A 27,979-nucleotide genomic window follows, 5' to 3' on the forward strand; every position below is an offset into this window, starting at 1 on the left:
AGATACCCTGTCTTGATGAAAAATAATATAAGGTTCCACAGCCATGAGAGCTTGTAACTCTGAAACTCTCCTGGCAGAGGTTAGGGCTAACAGAATAGTTGTCTTCCAAGATAAAAACTTGATGTCAGAAGAGGCAGCAGGCTCAAAAGGAGGCAAGGTTAGTTTTTCCAAAACATAGTCGAGATCCCAAGCAGGAATGGGAGGAGATCTAGGAGGTCTTAAGTTCTTAGCTCCTCTGAGAAACTGTCTCATGAGCTGGTGGGAAAAGATGGGAGGGTCTGTATTATAATGAGCAGAAATAGCAGAGGCATGTAACTTAATGGAAGAGAAAGAGAGACCCTTATGTAAAGGATCTGTCAAGTAAAGTAAAATTAAAGTAATGTTAGGAAGAAAAGGATCAGAATCCTGAGCCTGCATCCAGGAACAAAATCTTTTCCATTTTCCTGCATAAGATTTTCTAGTGCTAGGACGTCTGGCTTCTAAAATGACATCCATAACCTGCTTGGGTAGGAAAGAAGAAATCAAAGGCCCTGGATTAACCAGGCCGCCAGACAGAGAGTTCTGACATGAGAGTGTAGAACCTGACCCTGATGTTGAGACAGAAGGTTCGGAGACTGAGGTAAAACCCAAGGGGGCTCCAGGCATAGGTTTTTTTAGAGTTGGATACCAAAACTGCCGAGGCCAATTTGGAGCCAGCAAGATAATCAGCTTGGGCTTGTCCTGTTTTATCTTCAATAAGACCCGTGGAAGAAGAGGAAGAGGCGGAAAGGCATATCCCGAGAGGTTCCTCCAACTGAACGACAGGGCATCCACTTTCCAAGCTTCTCTGTGGAAAGTCCTGGTGCAAAAATTCTGCAGTTGATTGAGATGGAATGCAAAGAGGTCTATGTGAGGACATCTCCAGACTGCTGTTATCATCCTGAATATTTTGGTGTCCAGCATCCATTCGTGTGGATCCGAAAGGTTTCTGCTCAGACTGTCTGCCAGGAAGTTTTGTTTCCCTGGTAGAAACTGAGCTTGAAGATCCAGATTGCAAGCTAGAGCTGTGTTCCATAGATCCATGGCTAGTCTGCAAAGGGGGTAGGAATGAGATCCCCCTTGCTTGTTTATGTACCACATAACTGTGGTGTTGTCTGTCCGTATTAGTAGTTTTCCTGGTTGTAGAAGATTCCTGAAGGCCAAAAGAACTTTCTGAACGGCTAACATTTCCTTTAAATTGATATGCAGGTGCTTCTGATCCTTTGTCCAACGGCCCTGCAGACAGTTGCCCTTAAAATGGGCTCCCCAAGCATAATCCAAGGCGTCTGTGGTTAGAATCTGAGTGGCAGGAGGCAGACAGAAGGGTTTCCCTTTGTTTAGAGGACATGCCCTGGACCACCAAAGAAATTCCTTTTGAAGGCAGGGAAGGACGGAGATCAGTATGTCTAAACTGTGGCAATGCTGAGACCATACACTTTTTAGGTATCACTGTATTTTCCTCATGTGTAGTCTTGCATATGGTACGAGAAGGATGCAGGAGGCCATGTAACCCAAAGCCTGCAGGAATTTCCTTGCAGATAGTGGAGTTAAAGTTGCCAAGGTTTTGAAAGTTGAAGCCAGCTGTAATTGTTTTTCGGATGTCAGAAATGCCATCTGGGTTGTGGTGTTTAGAAGAGCACCCAGAAAAGTTATCTGTTGTGATGGTGTCAAATTTGACTTTACGTTTACAGAGAATCCCAGGAACTTGAGGAGGTTCTGTACAAATTCTAGATGCTGGAGTAAGACATCCTTGCTGTCTGCCTGAATTAGACAATCGTCCAGATAAGGGTAAATTTGAATTCCCTTGAGTCTGCAGTAAGCTACTACTGAAGCCAGGCATTTGGTGAAGACCCTGGGTGCAGTAGACAATCCAAAGGGCAGCGCAGAGAATTGAAAGTGCCTCGATCCGGCCTTGAACCGGAGGTATTTTCTGCGATCCCGCCTGATGGGAATGTGTAAATATGCCTCCTTTAAATCCAAAGTTACCATCCATGCATCTTTGGACAGCATTGGAAGTAGCTGCTGTAGAGTAAGCATCTTTAATTTTGGAATCTCTAGGAAGGTGTTCAAGACCGACAGATCCAGAATGGGTCTCCATGTGTTTTGTTTCCTTGGGACTAGAAAGAGCCTCGAGTAAAAACCTTTTCCCATCTCTGACAGTGGAACCAGTTCTATGACATTCATAGCCAAAAGAGCTTCCACCTGGTTTAAGGCCTCCATCCATTGATGCTTTGGAAGGTCTGGCCATCCGCTTGGCCTTGGCAAGGTATGAAAATGGAATTTGTAACCTCTTAAAACCACATCCAAAACCCACTTGTCTTGGGTTATTTGAGTCCAATTTTGATAAAAAAAAGAGAGTTTTCCTCCGAGAGGGGCTTCCAGGCAAGAAGTTCCTGTAGCCCAACATAGGGAGTCATTGAGTTTGTTTCCTTTGAGTTTGTGACCTGTCCTCTCCTCCCCTAGGGGTGGAAGCAGTCCACTGTCTTGGTCTATAAGAGGCTTGTATTTGAGGCCTTCCTCTGGAACGTCTATATCTACCCCTCTGAGGCCTGTCTGAAGTGGGAAAGGACCAATTTTTTGAAGGCCAATTCCTGCTAAATCGAGGTGGCTGTACCTGTAAGAAATCTTTAACCGTTTGCATGGATTTCGCCTTATCCTCCATCTTTTTAATCACCTCTTCAGCTTTTGATCCAAACAAAACATTATGCTGAACAGGAGCATCCAATAATTTAGCCTTTACTTGTTCAGGCAAATTTTGTTCCCTTAGCCATGCATGCCTTCTAATGACTGTGCCAGAGGCCGCAGCCCTACAAGAAGCCTCCAAGGCATCAAATCCACAGTGTAAACCATGCTTCCCAACTTGTTCAGTGGCATGCAATAAGTCATGTAATTCCTTATCATCTGCACAGGCAGAAATGGAAGTAAGCTTTTGTTTTAAAACAGACAAGAGAAATTGCTGGTACTTCAGCATATGAAACTGACAGTTTAAAGCCCTAATGGACAAAGTAGCAGAAGTGTACACCTTTTTGCCCCATCTTTCTAAGGATCGAGAATCCTTTTCAGTAGGAATGGGATTTTTGGCAGAAGCGGCCTTAACTCCCTTAGGACCCTGAGAAATGGTGTCAGGGTCAGCAGAAGGGTTCTTGTATAAAAACTGGTGGGAATCAGGAACCCTGTAATATCTATCAGGCTTAACAGGAGCAGGAGGAAGAGAGTCAGGGGTCAAGTTAGCCTCCGAAAAGGCATCATCCACAATATCCAAAATAGGAGGAATAGCCAGGGGTCTATGTTGGGGAAGAAGAAAATCCCTCAGTCTTTTCTTAGATTCCGAATACTCCTGTCCTTCCCAATGGAAATGTTCCCTCATTTCATGCAAAGTTTCCCCAAAAGAGAAATCCTCAGGGGGAGAAGCTGAGGGAATGGATTCCTCAGCATCAAAATAAGGAGGGAAAGAATATTCCTGGTCAGAAGAAGAAACAGAGGAAACAGAAGCCTGATCAGAGGAATCATAGTTAACATCCTGCCTTGGCCTTTTATCTGGAGGGGGATGTGAACCCCTAATCATAATCCTCCGCCATCTTGAGTACTGTTTCTGTGACTTGGGAGCCGGTTCAGAAGAGGCCTGTGTTGCAGTCTGATTTAGAAGGAGTCTTTGCCTTTGTCTTTGCCTTTATTAGAAGCTGAGTAGGCCTGAAAACCCCTTCGAAAGCCGGTACCTGCACAGCGGCTCCGGACCCATCCGAAGGAGCATTGTCCGAAGGTCCTGCAATAGAAATATTTAAAGGCCTGGTTGGCTCCTCATGAGAGTCCGTTTCGGCCATCGGTTCTGAAATGGCCAGGGGCTGCAAAAGCGCCTCACTGACAACGGCCGAACCTGAAGCTGGCTCCGCTTGTGCGCTATCATCAGATTTGGACCTCGGAGGCCTGTCTTTATCATTGCGACATTTGTGAACTCCGGTAGCCGGAACCGTATCAGACGACATTTTGTAGTTAAAGCGCCTACCGAAGTAATGAAAAGCAAAATCGTACCTTCGCTTAATTGTACAGTGATTGAATCTAGCACAAAACCGACAACTAGCTACGTCGTGGTCAGGGCCTAAGCAAGGAATACAGTAAGAATGAAAATCCTTATGAGGTATTTGCTTCCCACATGAAATACAATTATTAACTTTTTCTGACATCGGAGTGGAGCAAGAAAAAAGTTTCCCCAATGGGGTACTTAGCTTTGAATGGAGAAGAAAATCTTCGGACTGAAGTTTATCAGAAAAAATAGTCAGGAGTCAGCCAACTGGCACTTGCGAACTGCCACCACCGCATGGCAAGAAAGACTGGAGAAGATGGCGTCGGCTGTCGACTTTGTACTCCTAGCGCTCTGACGTCAGGGAGTACGGTTGAACAGCCGACGCCGGACCCAGACTTTGGGATTCTGGCCGACCGAGGGCTGCCTGCCAGAAGGGGAGAACCCTACAGTTATGACTGCAACAGTGAAACACGATGAACATCAATGGAAAGAAGGGGGTACTCATGACCCTACAGGAAGTAAAGTACAGTTTTGTACCTACCATAAATGTAGATGTTAGAGTGTTCACACTGCTGCAGTCATTACACTTGGGTTATCCTGCCATCAGGCGGTCCCATAGTCGGCCAGAGTTCCAAAGTCTTGGTCCGGCGTCGGTTGCTGTCGCTTCTTCCCTGACGTCAGTGCACCAGGGGTATAAAAGATGCATCAGACGCCATTTTCTCCAGTTTTTCTTGCCCCAGATGTCAGGTGCCCCCAAGTAGGTAGGCAATACATATTGCTAGTAAAAAATACACATAGAAAATAAAAACAATACCTTCAGTTACAAGCAAATCCACCACAAAGGTTGTATAGGATAGACAGGTATAGATAAGTCCAGCTAGTTCAGAGGGGATGGAGGGAGGGTAACCTGGACTGCAGCAGTGTGAACACTCTGGGATGGAGGGAGGGTAACCTGGACTGCAGCAGTGTGAACACTCTGGGATGGAGGGAGGGTAACCTGGACTACAGCAGTGTGAACACTCTGGGATGGAGGGAGGGTAACCTGGACTGCAGCAGTGTGAACACTCGAACATCTACATTTATGGTAGGTACAAAACTGTACTATGTTCATCGTGTTACACTGCTGCAGTCATTACACTTGGGTAGAATCCCAAAGCTAAGGTTGGGTGGCTCGTATATAAAGAGTTAGGATTTGTTATGAGGCCCTGCAGAACTGCAGTGGCAAATCCTGCTCTGGATTTAGAGTAAAGAGGCAAGTGGTAAAGCTTGGTAAAGGTGTGCACTGAGCTCCAAGTTGCAGCCTCCAAAATTTCCTTGGTAGGTACTCCTCTGAGAAAGGCTGTTGAAGTGGCTGTTGCCCTGGTGGAATGTGGCCTGACGTTAATAGGGACCGCTTTTCCATGCTGTGTGTAGCAGTAACGAATACAGTGTCCTATCCATTTGGATATAGTCTGCTTTGAGATAGCCTTGCCCTGTGATCCTGCAGCATATGCTACAAACAGTTGCTCAGTTTTCCTGAAAGCTTTCGTTTTGTCCAAGTAGAAGCGTAGCTGCCTGCGTATGTCCAAAGAGTGCAGAAGTTTCTCCCCTTTATTCTGGAGGTTTGGATAAAAAGTTGGCAAATGGATGGTTTGGTAAGAGCCACACTAGATACCACCTTTGGCATAAAGGTAGGGTTTGTCCTTAAAGAAACCCTGTCCTGGTGAAAAATTATAAAATGTTCCACTGCCATTAATGCCTGTAGCTCTGAGACTCTTTGTGCTGAAGTTACTGCAAGGAGTAGAGCTGTTTTCCATGATAAAAATTTTAGATCGGCTGTATTGGCTGGCTCAAAAGGTGGCAGGGTCAGTTTTTCCAAAACGAAATTGAGGTCCCAAGTTGGTGTTGGTGCTCTCTGGGGCGGTCTTATGTTTTTAGCCCCCCTGAGGTACTGCTTTAGCAAGGGATGAGAGAATAAAGGAGGATACGTGTTGTAATGTGCTGAAATGGCAGAGGCGTGGATCTTAATTGATGAGAAGGATAGGCCTTTGTCCAGCATCTCAGTTAAGTATTGTAAAATCTGTGGAATGTTTGAGACAAGAGAGCAAAGGCTTTGAGCCTGGCTGGTTCCAGGCGCAGAAGCTCTTCCATTTTTCTGAGTAAGCTTTCCTGGTGCTAGGCCTCCCTGGCCTCCAAAATGACATCCATAACAGCTTTAGAGAGAGGTGTTGCCTGTTTGACTAATGAATCTGCCATGCAGCCAGGTTTAGGGTTTTGAGCTGACCGTGCAGGATCCGATTGTTCTGTTGAGTCAGAAGGTGTGGAATTTGAGGCAAAATCCATGGTGGGCCTTGAGCTAAGTTCTTTAAGATTGGGTACCAGTGCTGGAGTGGCCAGTCTGGAGCAATCAGGATCATCTGTGGTTTTTCTTGTCTGGCTTTTAGGAGTACCTTTCAGAGGAGAGACAGTGGTGGGAAGGCATAAACTTTTAGGCTTTTCCAGCTGAATGAGAGAGCATCCACTTTCCATGCTTGTGTGTGATAAGTCCTTGTGCAGAATTTTTGTAGTTGGCAATTCAGTGGGGAGGCAAAAAGATCTATGTCTGGGCATCCCCATTTTTGTGTTACCATGCTGAAGATTTGTGGATTCAATTTCCATTTGTGAAGGTCCATAATATTTCTGCTGAGTTAGTCTGCCAGAGTATTTTTCTTTCATGGCAGGAATTGTGCTTGCAGATTAACTTGATACGTTAGAGCTGTGTTCCACAAGGTCATGGCTTGCATGCATAGGCTTGCCTGCATAGGGGATAAGAATGAGTGCCCCCTTGCTTATGTACCACATTACTGTGGTGTTGTCTGTCTTTAATAATAATTATCCTGGATGCAGAAGGTCCTTGAAAGCTGTTAGTACATTTTGAACAGCCAACATCTCTTTTTGATTGATGTAAAGATGCATCTGGTCTGTGGTCCACTGGCCCTGAATGCATTTTCCTGCCATGTGTGCTCCCCAGGCGTAATCCGAAGCATCTGTTGTTATAGTCTGCCTGGCTGTGGGTAGGGTAAAAGGCTGACCCTTGTTTAGGTGACATGCCTGTGCCCACCATCGAAACTCCTGTTGTAGGCAGGGAATCATTGGTATTACTGCTTCTAAACTGTGAGAGTGTTGAGTCCAAACACTTTTTAGGTACCATTGTAATTTCCTCATATGCAGTCTGGCATATGGTATTAGTAGTATGCAGGATGCCATGAATCCCAGGGCCTGCAGAATTTTTCTTGCAGGGAGATGGGACTTTTTTTGCCAGTAATTGAAAATACTGAGTTAGTTGAACTTGTTTGTCTGGCGTGAGATGAGCCATCTGGGCCGTTGTACTTAAGCTGGCACCCAGGAATATAATCGGTTGTGAGGGCACTAGTTTTGACTTCTTTTCGTTTACTGTGTTTGTTTGTGTCTTTCGGCTTTTCCTGGTTAGGGGTCGCCACAGCGGAACTCCGGTCCGCTAATGATTGGCAGTAAATTTTTACGTACTGGCTTGCCGGGCCCAACGCACCACCTTCAACGAAGGAATGCCCATTCACGCATGTCGCCACACAGAAGACGCTCTGAGAATCAAACGGGCAACGTCCAACTGTGAGGTGACAACGCTACCGCAGCACCACTACCGCAGATTTTCGTTCCTAAAGAAATTAGCAACCTTTTTACAAATGCCAGATGCTGTAGAAGAATGTCCTTTGTCTCTGCTTGAATGAAGCAGCCATCCAGGTATGGATATATCTGAATTCCTTTTTGTCTGCAAAATGCAATTACTGGTGCCAGGCTCTTTGTAAAGACCCTGGGCGCAGTAGATGAGCCAAAGGGCAGTGCAGAGAATTGGCAGTGCATTGTACCAGCTTTGAATCTGAGGTATCTTCTGCAATTTTGTCTGATAGGGACATGCAGGTATGCCTCTTTGAGGTCCAGAGTAACAAGCCAAGTCTTCTTGGCCAGCATGGGTAGAAGCTGCTGTAGTGTCAACATTTTGAATTTCGGAATTTCCAGGTAAGTATTTAGAATTGAAAGTTCTAATATGGGCCTCCAGGCCTTGTCCTTTCTGGGGACCAGGAAGAGTCTTGAGTAAAATCCTTGTCCTTGTTCCTGTTGTGGTACTTTTTGAATAGCTCTCATGTCCATGAGGGCTGAAATTTGTTTTGGTTCCTCTGCCCATTGATTGTGGCAGGTCTGGCATTCCTTTTAGCCTTGGTAAGGTATGCGGCAGGTCTGGCATTCCTTTTAGTCTTGGTATGGTATGAGAAGTGGAACCTGTAACCTTGAGACGCAATATTCAGAACCCATTTGTCTTGGGTGATTGTTTGCCAGTTGAGAAAAAAGTGCTAGTTTTCCCCCTAAAGGGGCTGTCAAAAGGGAAGTGCTTGGCGTACGAAGGGGAGTCATTGGGACTGTTTCCTGTAAGGTTGAGACTTGTCCTCACCTCCTTTTGGGGTTGAGGTGCCCCACTATCATTGTCTGTTAGAGCCTTGGGGGTCAAGATCTGCCTCTTGTGTGTCTGTATCTGCCTCTCTGTGGCCTGTCTGACACTGGAAAGGACCAATTCTTTGTTGGCCAATTTCTGCTAAAATCGAGGTGGCTGTACCTGTAAGAAATCCTTGACCGTTTGCATAGATTTAGATTTATCCTCCATTTTCTTTAACACCTCTTCTGCCTTAACACCAAACAAGGTATCATGCTGTAAAGGAGCATCCAATAATTTTGCCTCAACATGATCAGGTATACTCTGTTCTTTTAACCAAGCATGTCTTCGAATCACAGAACCTGAAACTGCAGCTCTACAAGAGACCTCTAAAGAATCAAAACCACATTGCAGAGTATGTTTTCCCACCTATTCAACTGCATGCAATAAATCCTGCATTTCTTTACAGTCAGGAGCTTCTGAACTTGCAAGCATTTTCTGTTTTAACTGAGCCATTAAATATTGTTGGTACTTAAGCATGTGAAACTGGCAATTTAAAGCCCTTACTGCTAAAGTTGCAGAAGTGTAAAATTTCTTCCCCCATCTATCCAAAGCTCTGGAATCTCTGTCCGAGGGTACTGGATTTTTTGCAATGGAAGCCTTCACCCCTTTTGGACACTGGAAAATAGTTTCTGGATCAGCAGAAGGGTTTTTATAAAGAAACTTAGGTATTATACAGTCCCTGATTCTCATCTGGCTTACCTGGTGCAGGGGGCAAAGAATCAGGAGATAAGCCGGATTCAGAGAACACATCATCCACAATATCTAGCACAGGCGGAATAGCCCGGGGCCTGTGCTGAGGCAATAAGAGGAAATCCCTGAGCCTTTTCTTGTATTCTGAATAATCCTGACTTTCCCAGTGGAAATGCTCCCTCATGGTATGTAAAGTTTCCCCAAAAGAATAATCCTCAGGAGGAGAGGTTGAAGGCATAGATTCTTCAGTATCAGAGTCCTCATAGGGGGGTAGAGAGTATCCCTGGTCTGAAGAGGAATCAGAGGAAATGGAAACCTGATCAGAGGAATCAGTCTGTGTCCTGCCTAGACCTTTTCTCAGGAGGGGGATGGGTACCCCCTGATTAGAGTAATGAGGTCTTCGGCCATTTTAAGCATCTGTTTCTTAGGCATGGAGGACTGTCCAGGAGAATGCTGTACTTGTTTGTCTTTAATGGTACTTTCTGTCTTGGCTGTTGTTTTAACGGTAAGTTGTGAAGGTCAACACCCTCAGAAGCCGATGCCTGCTCAGCGGCTCCGGACCCATCTGAGGGATTAGTTTCCGTAGGCCCAATACCTCGAGTTTCCAGAGGCCTAGTTGTCTCCACGTGGGAGTCGGAGGCGGCCTGTGGCTCTGAGGTAGCGGGTGTCGGGGGCTGCGAAAGCGCCTCACTAAGAACCGGCGACTGGCCTAGAAGAGGTTCGGTTTTGGACCTCGGATGCCTGTCTTTATCCTTGTCTTTGCGGTTTTTGGAATTGCGGTCGTCGGTTGATCCGACGGCATAGTACAATTGAACCTTCAACCAAAGTAGTGTAAAGCAAAATCAAAACGCCTTTTTATAGTGCGTTTGTTAAATCTAGCACAAAACCGAAAACTAGTGACGTCGTGATCAGGGCCTAGGCATGGAATACAGTAAGAGTGGAAGTCCTTATGAGGTATTTGCTTCCCACAAGAAATACAATTATTAACTTTTTCTGACATCGGTCTGAGGCAAGAAAAAAAGGTTTCCCCAACGGGGTACTTAGCTTTATTGAAGACTTCGGATCTGAAATTCGACTTTGAAAATCGCAGGAGTCTGCCGACCGGCACTTGCGAACTGCTTCGGGCACCGCACGGCAAGAAAGACTGGAGAAAATGGCGTCGGATGCATCTTATATACACCTGGCGCACTGACGTCAGGGAAGAAGCGATAGCAACCGACGCCAGACCAAGACTTTGGAACTCTGGCCGACTACGGGACTGCCTGACGGCAGGATAACCCAAGTGTAATGACTGCAGCAGTGTAACACGATGATCATCTCAGTAATTTGGGTCAACACAAAATGAATGGTGGACATAACACCACAATGAAAAAATGGTGGCAGGAGGAGGAAGGAGAAATGCGGGGAATAAAAGGAGAAGGTAGAGGAGAGCACCTTCGGAAAATGAAAACAAAGCAGATTGATTTATCAAGACCTGAGGGGAGTTGAGAAAGCCAAACAAAAGACGTAAAGAAAGGACAGGAGAAGGGTTGCATACCAGGGGAGCTGAACAGCACAAGTCCTCAACATAGTATCAGAGATGGGGAAAATGCACGATATGGGAGACTACATATTAATGAGTGCTGTACAAACGAAAACAGAACTTGAGACACTGGATGTGCATAATAGAAGAGGCAGCCATGAAACATATTATGAAAACTAAAGCCTACCATACATTTATGCAAGGGGCTACACTTCTCCATTATGAGGACACTGCCCCACATGACTGATCTCTAAATATACTACCTTCCAGTTTGCACCAACTCAGTCCAATGGAAACTTCACTTTCTCTGAGTTGGTGCATCATCTGTGGACATATAGAAATCAGCAGTGAGGGCAGAGCACACACACTGAAGGAAGGAATGCAGAGGTAAATAGAAAACCTGTAGAAAGAATCTGATATTCAATTGCAATATACAAAGTGAAGTATACTACAATGGTTACTACTGATGGTAAACTGATTCACAGTAGTTGCCCTCTCTCTGGTATACCTCACTTTAGTAAGACCAAGTTGACTTGGAAGAATGAGATCTGAAAGCGCGTTTTGACAAACTGTACTTCATCCTTAAACTGTGTACTTCATCCGGTAATCTTTTGTGCAGTGCTCCAAGTAAAAGAAACCGAGTTCAGTTCAGGCAGTTCATCTCCAGCTTAGTGATACAGGTGGACAGGAAAGTGCGACTGTCCTCTGTCATGTGCTGGTGGCATAATCATTGACTGGTACCTTCATAGCACAAAGGCAGGTACAGAAGCTCACACTCTCATGCATCTTTTACATCACTGAATGTCCCTAGCTTATTTATTCGCTCCTCTATTTATTCCTTATGTTTCTTAACTTTTACTATGATGTCCCTATTTTAGCCCCAGGCTCCAGTCATTCCTCACCTCAGCTATTCCCAGCACCTGCTAGTTAATTTTGGAAGTACACAGTCAGCACTGCTATCTGAATCTACAAGCAGTGAGTGATTACAGCATGACTGAGGCAGCAATATAATGTAGTTTAGAACACAGTGCATCATTGATTGGTGGGGAGTAGAATCAGCCGTAACAGCCAAGCTCCAGTAACAGAACCTGTGCAGTGAACCTAATCCTCACATCTGTAGAGCTTAATGGGTTAATGCAAGGATCCAGCTAGCACAGAAATCAAAACAAGATCGATAAATAAAAAAGTTACTTCTTGTAACGCTATTGGCCATAAACTGTTGTTGTTTGGCACCTTTTAAAATTTTCTTAGGCTCCAGGTCCTCCCACTGCTCTCACACTTTCCTTAACCTCAATGACACTCCCAACAGAGAGACTGTCTGCAAATACAGGCACCAAAAAATGGCAGACACGTACCCCATATACAGAATAAACAACTGACCAGATTATGTTCCACTCATTCTCTGCTGGCTTAAAATCGACAATGGGGTAGGGGGAAATGCTGAAATGGATGACCTGGATCATGAAGCTCTACCTTTAATAAGCACATATCTTTCCTAGGTTACATGATCCAGTTCATCCACTTCAACACACAGGACACAGTCTCCAGCCCTTCCCCCTTGGAAGCCACCAAGACAGGATACCTATTATGACTGTGGCCCTGAAAGAAGACCTGGAGCTGGGCATCACATCCAGCTTATAGTGTCTTGCAAAAGTAGGCAGAGAACTCCATGCCACTGCACTAACAATATGTTACCAACTGCAGCATTTGTGAAGAATACTGTGAAGTAGCCACTCCTCTTTCACAGCAAACAGTTGCAGAGAGGAGGAGCAAGAAAAAATTTGGCAAGATAAACCAACAATCAGCTGTCACAAGCTCCCTCCTTTTACTTGGTCTAGTGAACCCAATTTAGCCTTCCCTGGGCTCAAACTGACCACGTATGGGGCCGATGAGGAAAGCAAAGATGCCAGGGCAGTGTCATACAACTGCTGGGGTGTGTGCCCTGCAGCAGCCTTGCAAGCTCCACAATCACTGCCCCGGAAACTGCATGTGCAATCTCCCAATCAGGAGGTATAATTGTCCACAGCAGGCAGTTTGCCAGGCTCTTAATGCTACTACAGCAGTGAGCCGATGCAGCTTCCCTTTCACCAGGATGAATAAGGCAGCATCAGCTACTCATTCACATCCCCCACCCTGTCCTGTCATCAATCACTCATGCCTCTAATAGAACACTGGTGGTCTCAGACACAGTAAATGCTTTATCCTTCTGCCCCATTGGGCTGGACTATTTTTTTTTAAAAAAGAGATACTATACATTTAGAACGTCAACATGACAAGGTGACCCAGGCCATTTTCTAGCCAATCTTATTCGACACATAAGAGATGAAAAACTGATCTTGCTTCTTGTGTTCTTTTGTCCTGTTTAAATGTGCAAATGGTGATGGACATCCAGACAATGTAGAAAATGCTCCTCCCGACTAAAATATTGCAGAAAAGGCATTGGTAAAACAGACTGGGTTAAATGTTTCCATTGCTACTTCTAGCAAAAATAAACTTTGCCCTTACAGTAAAGGAAGCAGGGAGATTTGCAAGACAGCCTGAAGTGCGAGGATCCTTCAAGAGAAGTTGTCTCACAAAAAACTTCTATGTCAAAACATTTAGCAATGCTACAGAAGCTGGTCCAAAGAGTTGGTAAAGTAAAGTAAGCTTCCTCGACAGGAGTGATGCCATGGAGTAACAGCTCCTTCAAACTAGTCTTAACAAGCGTGTAGCCCTTAAGGCTTTACAAAGGCCAGCAATTCGTGATTCATGCCTTGATGATGGTCAGAAATAGCTATTTTTCAGTTGCAGTGCAGATGGCTCGTCTTCTGGTGGCAGGAAGAATTAGGCCAAACTAGTATCATACGTTTGCTAGCTACTAGGCAACTCCCAGGGTGTTGCTACTGGATGCAGTGCTCTAAGGGGCCTTTTTTTGCCGTTTTCTCTGTGTACTTCAGTACAAGCTGTCCTTCTTTTTCAGAGTTGTTACACTTTGGGTATCGGAATGCTGCATGTGATCAGTACAAACCTGATTTGATATCTATACCTCACAGAAAGTCCATCTGGGTTAGTGAATTGTTTATTTTTACATAAACTTTCATTTATTATATTCTGTCTTTAGCTTTTTAATTTGCTGAAACTGCTCTATTTTCTGCTACAATTTTAGAGTACACCGATTAAGCTTGCACCATTTGTGGCTGATATATTAACTTTGCTTTTGGTTAGATTATTGGTTTGTTTTCTAGTGGCAGAAGGAAGAAGAGACCAAACTAATTGTAGGCGTGTGATTTCTATTACCCAACTCCCAGTGTGACTAGTAGTTGGAGCGCTCTAGGAAGCCTTTTCTTGCAGTTTTCCCTGTATATTTAAAAAAGGTGTTTACTTTACTGCAATGTCAAGCTTAGTGCAGTGGTGTGGTAATGTGCATTGCACAGACATAAGCAACTTAACCCGTATCCGTTTTCATATTCTTCCTCCTTTGAAACTCATTATTAGGTGCCACTAGTGTTACTTATACGAGCTGCCAACTGTCCACTGTTGTACACTGCGCACCAAACTCACTGAAGTACCCTATAAGCAGTCCACAGCTGCTCTACATTGCCCAAAGCAGCCTGTGAAAAGTTTACACCAGCTAATCTGAACCTGCTCTACATTGCTCATAGTTCACAGCTGCCTACAATTAACATTTTTTCTTAAATATCTGCTTTAAAATGGCAGGTCAACTTGCATGCCTCTCTTGTGTTGCCAGTCTCAACAACTGGCATCCTCAAGCAGTGTGGCGATTATCTGATCCTCACACATAGTGATCTCTTACTCAACACAAATAATTCCTTCCAATTTTAAGAGATGCAAGTATTTACATAAGATGGATGCCTCATTCGCATGAAAGATGTGGGATGGTGAGTAACTCACACTTTCACCACATTCTACATAAAGTCACACCGAAATGTCTTGCACCGAAGTTCTAAAAAAAAAAAAAAAAAACTTGCCAAAGCCTGCTAGATCCATATAGGCTGACTCTCAGCATAAATGCAACACCACATCACCTTCAAACACACACCCTCTAACAGTCACCACGAATCAAACCACCTCAAATCCTATACACCACAGTACTCTGCAATAAAGTGTTTTAGTGAAAAGTGACTATATTGTTAGGTGCACAGATTTTCCACTCACAAAGCTAGACAAAGGGTGAGAATCTGTGGTGGTGTTGGTTCATGTGTACACGAACGACTCCGGTGGCAGAACCCTGAAGGAGGTGCAGAAAGACATGTCAGATCTCTCCAGGCATGCGACAGATGCAGGCAAGGCACTTGTCCTGAGTGGTATTTCTCCAAGAATGTTTCCTAGGCAAAGAAAAAATAACTGGCTTTAACAAATAGCTAAAATAGTTGGTGTCACTCCAGGGAAATCCAGTACGTGTTAGCATGGGACAAGACAGTCCTACCTGCTTTTCAAAGGATGGCCTGCACCACTCATTCCAAGGTTTTCCACATATGGGCCAAAACCTCTGTTGATCCCATAGCACTTTTTTTAGGCAAAGTCCAGCTAATGAAAATCTCAGTGTAATTAACATAAAACCAAAACTAGATCACATTAAAGTGGCTCTGCTTGATGCAAGACTCAACAAACTTCCAGATATAGAGGCTCTCTCCTGTATTTGTATATCTACATCCATGTACATTTAATTATTGCTATTTGCTTTAATGTATAGAAAGCACCCCCACCATGCCTTCAAGCAAAAGGCAGTTGTGGCAGTATTTCCTTATTTGTTGGGGATCATACCTCCAGACAGATTCCTGAAGACACACAAACCAAATGTAGCAAACTCCACATCACACTAAACATTGCCAACTATCAACTTATTATCTGGTACAGGACACCCTCTCTATGTCCCCTGAAAGTCACGGAAGATTCCTAAATGTACTAGGTGGACTCCCAGTTAACACCATCACCGTTATTTTGGGAGACTTAACTACCCTCAAAAGCTAGGAGTACTTATACCTTGAATGTAGGATATGCCAAGAAGTTCACAGATTTAATACAAATTCCCTGGACCAGATTGTTAAATACATGAAAGGACATAATATTCTTGACCGTATAATTACTGCTTCTTCATTCACTATTCTCCTGGTATTTCCTTTCCCAGTTAAGTCTGATCATAAACTACTGATGTTTCACCTACAAAATCTCTAACCCCCTGAAACTAATACCTCAGAATTCAAGAATTTAAAATATACCAAGCTCATCAAATCCTATCAAACTCTACTTGTAACAACATCAGCTCCAACAGTGCCACAGCAAATAGCTTCAATTAATAAAATTCTACGCTCAGATAGATAAAATTATAGAACCGGCAGTCTCAATAAGATCTAAATCCATCCATCTGTCCAGCCACAACCTCTTTTCCCATTTTTGCACATGGGGGTTAGGGTGTCACTTCAACACAAACAATCTAGAGCCAAGGTTCACACTGCCAGGTGACTAGCCTTGCTGCAGCTGTTCTTCTATACCACACACACCTATGGCCAATTTACAATGTCCTCTCCACATATTACATGCCTTTGGAAGGTAGGAGAGAACCAGGGCACCTGGAGGGCACCCAAGCAAACACGAGGACATGCAAACTCCCCACAGAAGGTACCCCAGCCAAAAATCAAACCAGACAGCTTCTTGACATGAGATGACAAATGCTGTTGTTCAGACATAACAAAAAATTCAGAAACAAACCACACTGGTGGTCTACCAAACACAAACTTTACAATAAAATAAACAAAAAAAATCTTGAAGTGTATAGCAGATATATATTACTAAAAATACAATTAGGTCTACTAAAGCAACCCATGAACATAGCATCTGAAACAAAGGACAATTATATATTATTCTTTTAACTGTTTTGAGAAATTAAGAAACATTTCTCTGAACTTAATCAAAATTGCACCACCTACTCTGACCCAAATATACATTGACAAATGCTGGCAAACAATTCACTTCAAATTTTGTCCCAGACAGTATCATCCAGGGTCAACATATCCCTGAATTCCTCAACACTCTTACATCATCACTAAAGAACATGTGCTCAGGGCTCTTTCCAAGAGCAGAAAGTATTCCTTCCATGGGACCGAACACGCCTAAGTGTAAACAGTTAACATTCTTCGGCAAACTGCTTAATTTAGCCACAGGCTTTGCCTCTGATGTTTAGCGTGCATAGAGCATTAGCAATGCCATTCCACAAAGGTGGCCTCACCACTGACTCTGGAAATGGAGAGGACCATTAGCTTCAAAAATCTCATCTGCAAAGCCACAGAATACATCATAAACGACCATACAAAAAAAAAAAAAAACATCCTACTAGACCTGCAGTTTGGCTTGGTAGATTCGGTCCAATAAATTTGATTATTTTCTTTGAGAGGGTGAAACTGGCTATCAGAGGTCATGGCGGCCACATGATGTACACCAATGGGGCCAAGCCACTTGACGTCCCCATGCAAGCATACTCAAGCTAAAAGCTCCTTGAAAATGGGGAAAAAAAACAAACAAAAAAAAAAAAAACAAAAGAGAGAGAGAGAGAGATAGGACTTCTACTTTTTAGCTACAGCAAGTTGAAGCTCTGAGAGAAACTTAAGTATTGGTATTCAGAAATGCCAGGACAGGAAAAAATGCAGGAACTGCATGTTCCAATTATGTTGCCCAACACCTTGCTCTGGGGTGGCTGACCCTATCACCCTACCCTTGCTACTCTTCTAGACTGCTAAATTCTAAAATGCACCAATAGAAAATGACAACCTGAGTTACAGTACTGAAGGCCAGGGAGGTAACCAAATCTCAACAACTTGATCAAAAAAGAAAACATCAGACCTGAAAAGTGGTCTAATTGACCAGACTCAAAAATGCTTCAATATATGGCAACAATGAACACATTTTTAAAACAATATCGCCAGAAAAGGTTAGAGACAAGTCTGGACCCATTTCTCAGTGTGATTGAATCCATAAAAAAAAAAACACAGATCTGAAGAGTCGGGGAAGTACAATGCATTTTGGGAGGAGCTGGAGCCTGGAAAAGTGTTATAAGGTGTCGAATGAGTGCAGTCCTTGGTTGCCAGTCCTATTGGCCGAAGTGGATGGACTGAATCATGTAAAAGTCACACATGTAATAATACAACACAAAACTACTTGTTCTGTAAAAAAAAAATAAATAAATAACTGAAATACACTCCTAAAAATAGTACATTTCATCAACAGCTATTCAGAAAGTGGATATTTTAACAGAAGAAAAAGTACAGTTTTGTACCTACCATAAATGTAGATGTTCGAGGATTCCATTGCTGCAGTCCTGACTATTGGGTATAGTCCGCGTCCAGTCGGCCCGAATACCAGAGTATAAGGCTGACGTCGGTCAGGGCGCATTAGACTGACGTCAGTACGTCAGGGTACTAATGCGCATGACCGACGTCATATCCTCAGTCTTTTCTTGCCCCAGATGTCAGAAGACCCTAAAAAGACAAGTCCCAAAAAACCTGCACCAAAAACATGTACAATATATACAACAATATATATATACAGAAATATAAGCATGTAAACTCACCTACACAACCACCCCTAAATACAGAGGGGAAGGAGGGAGGGTAAATTGGACTGCAGCAATGGAATCCTCGAACATCTACATTTATGGTAGGTACAAAACTGTACTATGTTCTTCGTCTTCCATTGCTGCAGTCCTGACTATTGGGTAGAATCCCAAAGCAGAGGTAAGGGAGGCTGGCAAATTACAAAGAAGTAGGAGCTGACAACATGCCTTGCAAAACAGCTGTGGCAAAACCAGCCCTAGATTTAGAGTAGATAGGAAGGTGATAATGCTTAGAGAAAGTATGCACTGAACTCCAAGTAGCTGCTTCCAAAATATCCTTAGTTGCCACCCCTTAGAAATGCTGTTGAAGTGGCAGTAGCCCTGGTGGAATGAGGCCTAATCCCAGCTGGAATCTCCTTGCCATGATGGGAATAACAAAATGCAATGCAAAACCAATCCACCTAGAAATAGTTTGTTTTGACACAGGCTTGCCCTGAGAACTCAAAGCAAAAGAAACAAACAACTGCTGAGACTGCCTAAAATCCTTAGTCCTGCTTAAATAATAACGCAATTGCCTGTGTACATCTAAAGTGTGCAAAATCTTTTCCCCTTTATTTTGAGGGTCTGCAAAAACGTAGGCAAATGAATAGTTTGGTTTAAAGCCACACTAGAAACCACCTTAGGCATAAAAGAAGGATTAGTGCGTAATGATACCCTATCCTTATGGAAAATCAAAAGGGCTCTACTGCCATAAGGGCCTGCAACTCAGACACCCTTCTTGCAGAAGTAATGGCCAACAGAAAAGCAGTCTTCCATGACAAGTATTTCAATTCAGCAGTAGCTGCAGGCTCAAAAGGTTGTAGAGTAAGTTTTTCCAACACAAAATTGAGATCCCAAGCAGGAGTAGGAGCTCTACGTGGGGGTCTTATATTCTTTGCCCCTCTAAGAAACTGCTTGAACAAAGGATGCGAAAACAAAGGTGGGTCACAATCATAGTGAGCTGAAATTGCTGCAGCATGAATCTTTATGGAAGAGAAGGACAAACCTTTGTCCAATAATTCAGTAAGATATTGAAGAGCCACACTCAAATTAGGCTCAGAAATCTCCAAATTCTTTGCTGTACTCCAAAATAAAAATCTCTTCCATTTTTCTGCATACACTTTCCTTGTACTAGGTCTTCTAGCTTCCATAATCACATTTAAAACTTGTTGAGGAAGTTGAGACCTGCTGTGTTTCAACACAGAATATGCCAAGCTGTTAGATGAAGAGAGTGTAGCTTGACATTGAGCAAATGACCGTCCTTCTGAGATAACAGATGAGGAATCAGAGGCAAAGGCCAAGGAGGCTTCTTTACCAGACTCCGTAGTAGAGGGTACCAGTGTTGGCGAGGCCAGTCTGGAGCTATCAAAATCATCCTTGGCCTGTCTTGTCTGACCTTTAACAGTACCTTTGGAAGAAGAGGTAGAGGTGGAAAGGCATACACATGAAGGTTTTTCCAACTGAAAGACAGAGCATCCACTTTCCAAGCTGTGTGATGAAACCCCTTTGTGCAATACTTTGGCAGCTGGTGGTTTAGTGGAGAAGCGAACAGATCTATGTCTGGAGTTCCCCATGACACTGTCAGTTTCTGAAATACATGAAGATCCAGTTTCCACTGTGGGGATCCATGATTTGTCTGCTTAACACATCTGCTAAGGAGTTCTGTGCTCCTGGCAGAAACCTTGCCTGAAGAGTTAGTTGCAGGCTTAGCGCAGTCTCCCATAAAATCATTGCTTGCCTGCATAGAGGATAAGAATGTGTTCCCCCTTGCTTGTTGATGTACCACATGACAGTTGTGTTGTCTGTTAGAATCAACACCTGCCCTGGAAGAAGTAACTCCTTGAAAGCCATTAATGCAAACTGGACTGCTAACATCTCTTTCATGTTGATATGTAGATGCTGTAGTCTGGCAGGCCACTTGTCTTGTATCCACTTTCCATTTAGATGAGCTCCCCAAGCAGTGTCCGAGGCATCTGTCGTTAAGATCTGACTTGCCTCTGGCCGGGTCACAGAGAGTCCCTTGTTTAGGTGACATTCCTGGGCCCACCACAAGAATTCTTTTTGAAGGCAAGGTATTATTTGAATGACAGTGTCCAAATCCTGGCAGTGCTGTGTCCATACATTTTGAGATACCATTGTAACTTCCTCATATGCAGTTTGGCATTGGGAAGCACCAGAATACAAGATGCCATGAACCCTAATGCTTGAAGGACTGTCCTTGCAGTCAGCACGGACTGATGAGATAGTTGATGGAAGTAAAGTGACAGACTCTTTTGTTTGTCCGGGGTTAAAAGGCCATCTGGGCTGCTGTATTCAGTCTCACACCCAGAAAGCACATGTCTTGAGAGGGTACTAGACTGGACTTTATTTCGTTCACAGAATACCCTAGGCATCTTAGCACTGCGATAACATATTCCAGGTGCTGTAGAAGAACTTCTTTTTCTTGAGCCAGAATCAGGCAGTCGTCCAAGTAAGGATAGATTTGAATTCCTTGAAGCCTGAAATAAGCTATCACTGGAGCCAGAACCTTTGTGAATACTCTGGGCGCAGTAGATAAGCCAAAGGGCAATGCAGAGAACTGATAATGAGAATTTCCAGCTCGAAACCGCAGATACTTCCTGCAACTTAGCCTTATAGGCACATGAAGGTAAGCTTCTTGGAGATCTAAAGTTACCATCCAGTGATTTTTGCCCAGCAGAGGTAAAAGCTGTTGTAACGTCAACATCTTGAACTTGGGAATGTCCAGATAAGTGTTGAGGATAGATAAATCCAAAATTGGTCTCCACGTGTTTCCCTTCTTTGGTACAAGGAACAGGCGGGAATAAAATCCTAGGCCCCTTTCTGATACAGGGACTGGCTGAATGGCCCCTATGTGAAGTAACTGAGAAACTTGCTTGTGAGCCTCTTTTCTTTGTGGAGGAGGAACGTCTGGCATGCCTTTGAAAGGGGGCATTGTATGGAAATAAAATCTGTAACCGTGGTGAATGATATCCAACACCCATTTGTCTTGAATAATTAAATCCCAATTTTCTTTGAAAAGAGACAGTCTTCCTCCTAAAGGAGCTGCCAAACGTGAATCTGCTGGCAGCTGAAAAGACAGGTCATTGGGTCTGTTTACGAAAGGACTGACCCCTGCCCTCACCAGAAGTCTGAGCAGGTGAACTCCCTGTTCTAGGCCTAAAAGAACCTTGAGCCCTGCCCCTACCACGTCTAGACCTACCCCTAGACTGAGAATCATAAGCAGGATATGTCCACCCCTTAGCAGGCCAATTTCTACTAAACTTGGTGGCTGCACCTGCAAAAATCTTTAACAGTTTGCATAGACTTAGCTTTGTCCTCCATTTTCTTTAAAACTGCTTCCACAGGTGATCCAAACAACACATCAGACTGTAAAGGAGCATCCAAAATCCTTGTCTTAACATGCTCAGCTAAATTCTGATCCTTCAACCAGGCATGCCTGCGAAGAACAGAACTGGTAGCAGCCACCCTCGAGGAGGCCTGTACAGCATCAAAACCACATTGCAAAGAATGCTTACCCACTTGTTCAGACACATGAACCAAATCCAGCAACTCTTTACACTCAATACCTTCCGCCAAAGCATCCACCTTAGATTCCAATTGTGAAAGGAGATAATTCTGATATTTTAGCATGTGAAACTGACAATTCAAAGCTCTCATGGCTAGAGTGGAAGAAGTATACACTTTCTTTCCCCACCTATCCAAAGCCCTTGCCTCTTTATCAGTGGGAACAGGATTTTTAACCACAGAAGCCTTTACACCCTTAGGCCCTTGAGAAATAGTTTCTGGGTCCGCCCTAGGACTCTTAAACAAATATTTATGAGCTTCGGGCACCCTATAATACCTATCAGGCTTAACAGGAGCAGGAGGCAAAGAATCAGGGTTCAGGGAAGCCTCTGCCAAACATCTTCCACCACATTCAACACAGGAGGAATAGCTAAAGGCCTATGCTGGGGTAAAAACAAGAACTCCCTAAGCCTTTTCCTGGAGTCAGAGTAATCCTGGCCTTCCCATTTAAAGTGCTCCCTCATGGAATGCAAGGTCTCTGAAAATGAGAAATCCTCAGGCGGAGAAGCTGTAGGAGTGGAATCATCCACATCAGAATCAGAATAAGTGGGATACTCCTGCATATCTTCCACAGAAGATTCTGAAGCCTCTGAACACTGTTCAAAACTATCAAACTCGGTTCCACCCTAGGCCTCTTATCAGGCGGGGCATAGAACCCCTAATCATAGTAATCAAATCTTCTGCCATTTTAAGCATATGTTTCTTAGGTACAGAACCGAAATGCTAGGAGAAGCCCCCACTGAAGCTGAACTAGGCCTACCTCTTAAAGAAGTTTTGGCAACAGAAGGAGAAGCTCTAACTACCTTGGGAAGAGAGGGAAGAACAGTCACCTGAGAAGCCCCCTCAGCCTGGCCTACCTCCTGAGAAGGCACATCCTGTAAGAGTATAGTTTCTGCCTGGGACTCCATGGAAACTCCTGGCAAAACCTCCGGCTCCACTGAGCCTTCTAAAGAACCGACGTCCGGGACTGCCGGTTCCTCAACCCTAGGCTTCACTGTTTTATCCTTGCGCTTCTTGGAGGAAGCGGCAGTCGGAGCATCCGACGGCATTTTATAATTGCAACGCTTCCCAAACACTAACCTGGCACAGTCTAACCTCCTCTTAATAGTGCGTTTGTTAAACCTAGCACAAGAGCGGCAACCAACAACGTCGTGCTCAGGCCCTAAACAAGGTATACACAAGGTATGATAATCCCTATGAGGTATCTGTTTCCCACAAGAAATACAGTTATTCACTTTTTCTGACATCCGGTAAAATACTGAGGCAAGAAAAACAAAAAGTTCCCCAACGCGGTACTTAGCCAACTCTGTTTCGGTCTGAAACTCCGGTTTCGGAAATATTTCAGTACGCCAACCTGCACTCGCAAAATTGCTTCTGCATCGGACCATGCGGCAAAAAAGACTGAGGATATGACGTCGGTCATGCGCATTAGTACCCTGACGTACTGACGTCAGTCTAATGCGCCCTGACCGACGTCAGCCTTATACTCTGGTATTCGGGCCGACTGGACGCGGACTATACCCAATAGTCAGGACTGCAGCAATGGAAGACGAAGAACATCCATGAACTGCAGTTCCTTATCTGAACTGTTTCTGAACTGAATTACAAAATGCCTTTAAGGAAATCATACAAAAATTCTAAATATAAAATCACAAAAATGGATTTTAATACACCATCAAAACAAAGCAATCTGTTCTCACTTCATATTGCGTAACTATCCCCACACGAGACACATTATTCTTCCAAATTTAAAGTGTACACTTGCAATGGCAAACCTAAACAATAACCAGTTACAAACCGGAGTAATTTATTTTACATCATTTGATGCAAACAGTGTGTTGCTTTTTTCTTGATAAGGGCAGCCCCTTGAAAATTTAAGCTAAAAACTCCCGACAGGACAGCAAGAAAAACTTAACCCACAACGGTCAGTGTGTAATCTCCTACTTTTCCATGCTAAGTGCAGAAGACAGGGGAACCTTTCATCCTGGCAGTATAAGCTGTCCACCAGGTAGCACACCCTACATTGAAAATTAACACATGCAATGACCCACTAGTGAAGGCATAAATTACATAAGTAGCTGTTCCTCTTAAAGATGTACGGCAATTTTGATTACCCAGAGTGCAGTGATGATGTACATAAATCATTGCCAGTGTCTAAGTTAACATCATTTTGTGGGTGTGGACATAAGAAAACTGAGCTGACAGGGAAACATTGAAAAATATTAAAAAAAATATGTTGCAATCTTTGTTTTGTTTTTAAACCATTTGCAGCTTTAACAACAGGAGTATACCCCAAAATAAAATGATCTGCAAAACAGACACACCCATGAGAAATGTAACAATATACCAAGTGCTTTACAGTTTTGCAGGGCGGCATAGTAGCATTGCAGTCAGTAGTACTTCCTTACATAGCTTCTTTCCCCGATTAGTTTCTAGGCTGGTGCACGTCCTATACAGAATATGCATGTTCTCTCCATCTCTGTGCAAATTTATGCCAAGGTCTCAGATCTCCTCCCATATTCAACAGACATAATGGCATGGATCAAGCAACGACAAATTAACCTTAAGTAAGTTAGTGTGTCTGTGTGTGGCAAGAGGGGTGCTAATGTATGCATGCCTGCCATGAGCTAGTGTCCCCATTTGGGGCTGATTCTGGCCTTAAGTAGGATATTTGTTGGAATAAATATTGGTACTCCGTGTCCGTGAATTATACAAAGTTGATATAAAAGGGATAAATAGGTGGACAATTAAAAACAAACTGTTCAGTAAACCAGACACTAATTAATATATACATTTGAAGCTGTACAGAAAGTAAAATCAAAGAATGACACACCCCAACCTGATGATAATGCATGACTTAACTCTAGAAAGAAAAGAGCACAAGAAAATAATTTTGCTTACAGGCACCTGTTACCATCAACATATGCTTAAACCACATCTCATTCTCACCTGATACTTCGGTGCATTGTTGCACTGTGGAAAGCTGCCACTGATTTCTCCATTGTGAAGTAAATTATTGTCCACCAAGTTCCAGCCCCAGCTCTGGTCATCACTGCCCAGTAAAGCTACGTAACCCTGGCATTGCATTGGAGCACGTTTCGTTGCAATACCAATGACTGCCACTGTTCCAAGGGGTCCTTCCCACCAGATCTCCCAAGAATGTCGTCCTTCGCTAAAGCCAATCTTTGTTCGGGCACCATCAGTGCTCTGTGCAATTGGATTTCGATGCAAGGTAAAACCATTTTTCTTGATATACACATTTCTGGAACAGTCATTGGAACTGAACGCATGCTTGAATGCTCTAATCTATTAAAAAGAAAAAGGACAGTGACAGACAATGGCACATACTTTTTTTCAATTTCACTTCAATCGTACAGATTTATTCAGGCAGAAAAAGCACTTTTCCCACACACAGTAAAATACCTCAGCTTACAACTTCAGACTACTACTGATAACATCCATGCAGTAACTAAGACTTATTTTTATTTATTTATCGTTTGTTGACCAGTTTAGTCCCACTAGGCTAGCAGCCTCTTTTCAGGGGAGACTCACTAGGCTAGCAGCCTCGTTTCAGGGGAGACTCAAAGTAGTAATTATACTACTAGGAAAATTTTGCCAGGGCATCAGAACTTCTCTACTCACTTCAACAGGTGCCATGAGATCTTTACATCTACCCGAGCTTACACCAACTTAGACAGAAGGGACCTCAGTTTAACATCTCATCCAAAAGGAATGCTAAGTGACTAATCTGTAAACCAACCTGCACTTCAGACTTTACAAAGATCAATGTTTAAAGATACAAAACACTTTTATTTTCTCATAAAAAAAAGCTTTTGCATGCATAATCTTTTTTAAAAACCTAATCCAAACAAAAGTACTGAGATGTGTTTATGGCTTTAACTCATTAACACCCAAGTGGTGTCGAATGTCACATCTCTGGCAGCCTACACATATTTTGCAGTCCAGAGCATTTTTTGAAAAACAAGCTTAAAAAGCATAAGATAAACGTGAACAGTTTGTGAACAGAAAAGCTATTAAAACTATACAAGTAGCAATGTTATCAGTAAAAAAATATTCTTTACAGTGATAATGGTGCATTCATAGTTTTTTCATAAATACTGTAATATATTATAATGGACCATGGAGTTACTCCAGGTCTAGGTTATGGTGGGTAAGATCCCCATGACTAAGACCCCCATTCAAGTCATAGCCAGCCAGTTATAGATCCCACTCCATGAGTCACGACATCCACGATGCCTACTTGACCAAAATGGAGACACTCCAAATTTTACTAAACACACTGGTTATGGGGGATTTCAGTTATCTCACCATCAACTGGGAAACCTACACTAGCCCTAACTCGCTGGCGCAAATGTTCCTTGACTATGTGAATTCAAATGGCCTGGAACAAATTGTCCATACCCCAAAATGAGGAACAAACATTCTAGATCTGGTCCTCACCAACATGTCAAACAGGTGCACTGCTGCAATTGTCGAACCCTCAATAGTTAAAACTGACCACAAATCAGTCACATTCGAGCAGACAACAACACCAGAACTCACAAAGGGTGAAATCAGACTAAAACACCTCACCAAGGCAAACTATTCCCTCCTAGGTGAGGGTATAAATGCATTCCAAGCCCCACCCCAAGCTGAAGTGGCAACTACGCTGAAGCTTACACTAAAGGCTCTGTACAATCAGTTGCATAAAAGTGTATAAACTTGGCTGTACCAGAAAGATCTGGAATCAAAACCAGAGCCCAAAAAAATGCCATAGTGGACATCCAGCATCAACAAACATTACAATAAACGCAAAAAGTTTCTGTCCAAGAAAACAAAGGCAAGGCCCAAACAATGGAAAAGCACCCTCCTCAGCCTCAGCAGGCAAATAAGACAACTTTTCAAATCTTCAAAGGGCTCCATAAGGCCTTTTACAGCTATGTGCATAACCTAAACGGTAGGACCAAACGACGTGCAGAACTAGTTGCCAATGGTATTACACACACTGACCCCATAGAAACAGCAAACCTGCTAGCAGACAGGTCGGAGAAAATTTTCACTCCCTTACCCCTACTAACTTGCAACTTGCCTTCCCCCAAACTCCCCTCCCCACCCTACACATTTGAAGAGCAGGTCCTCAAAGCCCTGTCCAAGGCAAAAAAAAAACACAGCCTCTATGGGACCAGACGACATCCCAGGCTGTCTTCTAAACAGGCTAAAACATGAACTAGCATCACTACCACTAAGTACCCTTTTCAATCATAACCCAACCCCAAGCTTCATTTCTGCAGAATGGAAAACAGCTACAGTTATTCCCCTCCACAAAGTTGGCCTAGCAACAGACCCAGGGAATTACAGACCCATAAGCCTAACCAGCCTCATCTGTAAGGCCATGGAACATATCATTATGGACCTCATAAACAAAGACATAGGTGGCCTTCAAACCCTGGATCCTACCCAATTCAGCTTCGTGAAGGGCAGATCCTACCTGTTATCTGGTGGACTTTCTTTTGAAAGTATGACCAAGGCCACTGATGAGGGCAAATCTAGGCGCACAGCATACCTCAACTTGGCAAAGGCTTTTGACACAATCCCACATTCAGGCATTACTGACACTTAGCAAACTGAATGTAAACCCATTCGTTGTAAGATGCGTTTGCCAACTGGCTCACAAACCAGACACACACTTAGCAAACTGAATGTAAACCCATTCGTTGTAAGATGCGTTTGCCAACTGGCTCACAAACCAGACACACACTATCAAAGTGCGTGGCTCCACATCAACCAGCAGACCTGTTACCAGTGGGGTGCCACAGGGGTCATTGCTGGGCCCCCTACTGTTTGGTATACACTTCTCAATATTCAGGTAAAAACTACGGAGTTGTGGCTGACTATGTTTGCAGACAACTGCGAACTAGGTGCAATCACTGAATCCTCAAATGATGTCAATATACTCCACGAGGGTCTCGCACAGGAACGACGACTGGTGTATTGTCTCAAACTTGAATGCAAAGAAATGCATCATCATTCCCTTTGGCACAAACAATGTTTCTTCACACTATCAAAATCAAC

At 43.5% G+C, this 27,979-nt stretch overlaps 1 protein-coding gene across 2 annotated transcripts in view; it reads right to left on the bottom strand.

The window, feature by feature from the left end:
- The window catches only part of FBXO45 (F-box protein 45), a 393,871-nt gene that overhangs the window by 153,066 nt on the left and 212,826 nt on the right, over nt 1-27,979 (bottom strand). For both annotated transcript variants that reach the window (XM_044070099.1, XM_044070100.1), the window contains exon 2: nt 24,857-25,213. In XM_044070099.1, coding sequence (XP_043926034.1) covers nt 24,857-25,213 — 357 coding nt within the window. The remainder of the gene's footprint in view (nt 1-24,856; nt 25,214-27,979) is intronic.

The sequence above is a fragment of the Protopterus annectens genome, chromosome 4.part1 (genome assembly GCF_019279795.1).
Source record: "Protopterus annectens isolate FY-2018-M chromosome 4.part1, PAN1.0, whole genome shotgun sequence".
Classification (NCBI taxonomy): domain Eukaryota; kingdom Metazoa; phylum Chordata; order Ceratodontiformes; family Protopteridae; genus Protopterus; species Protopterus annectens.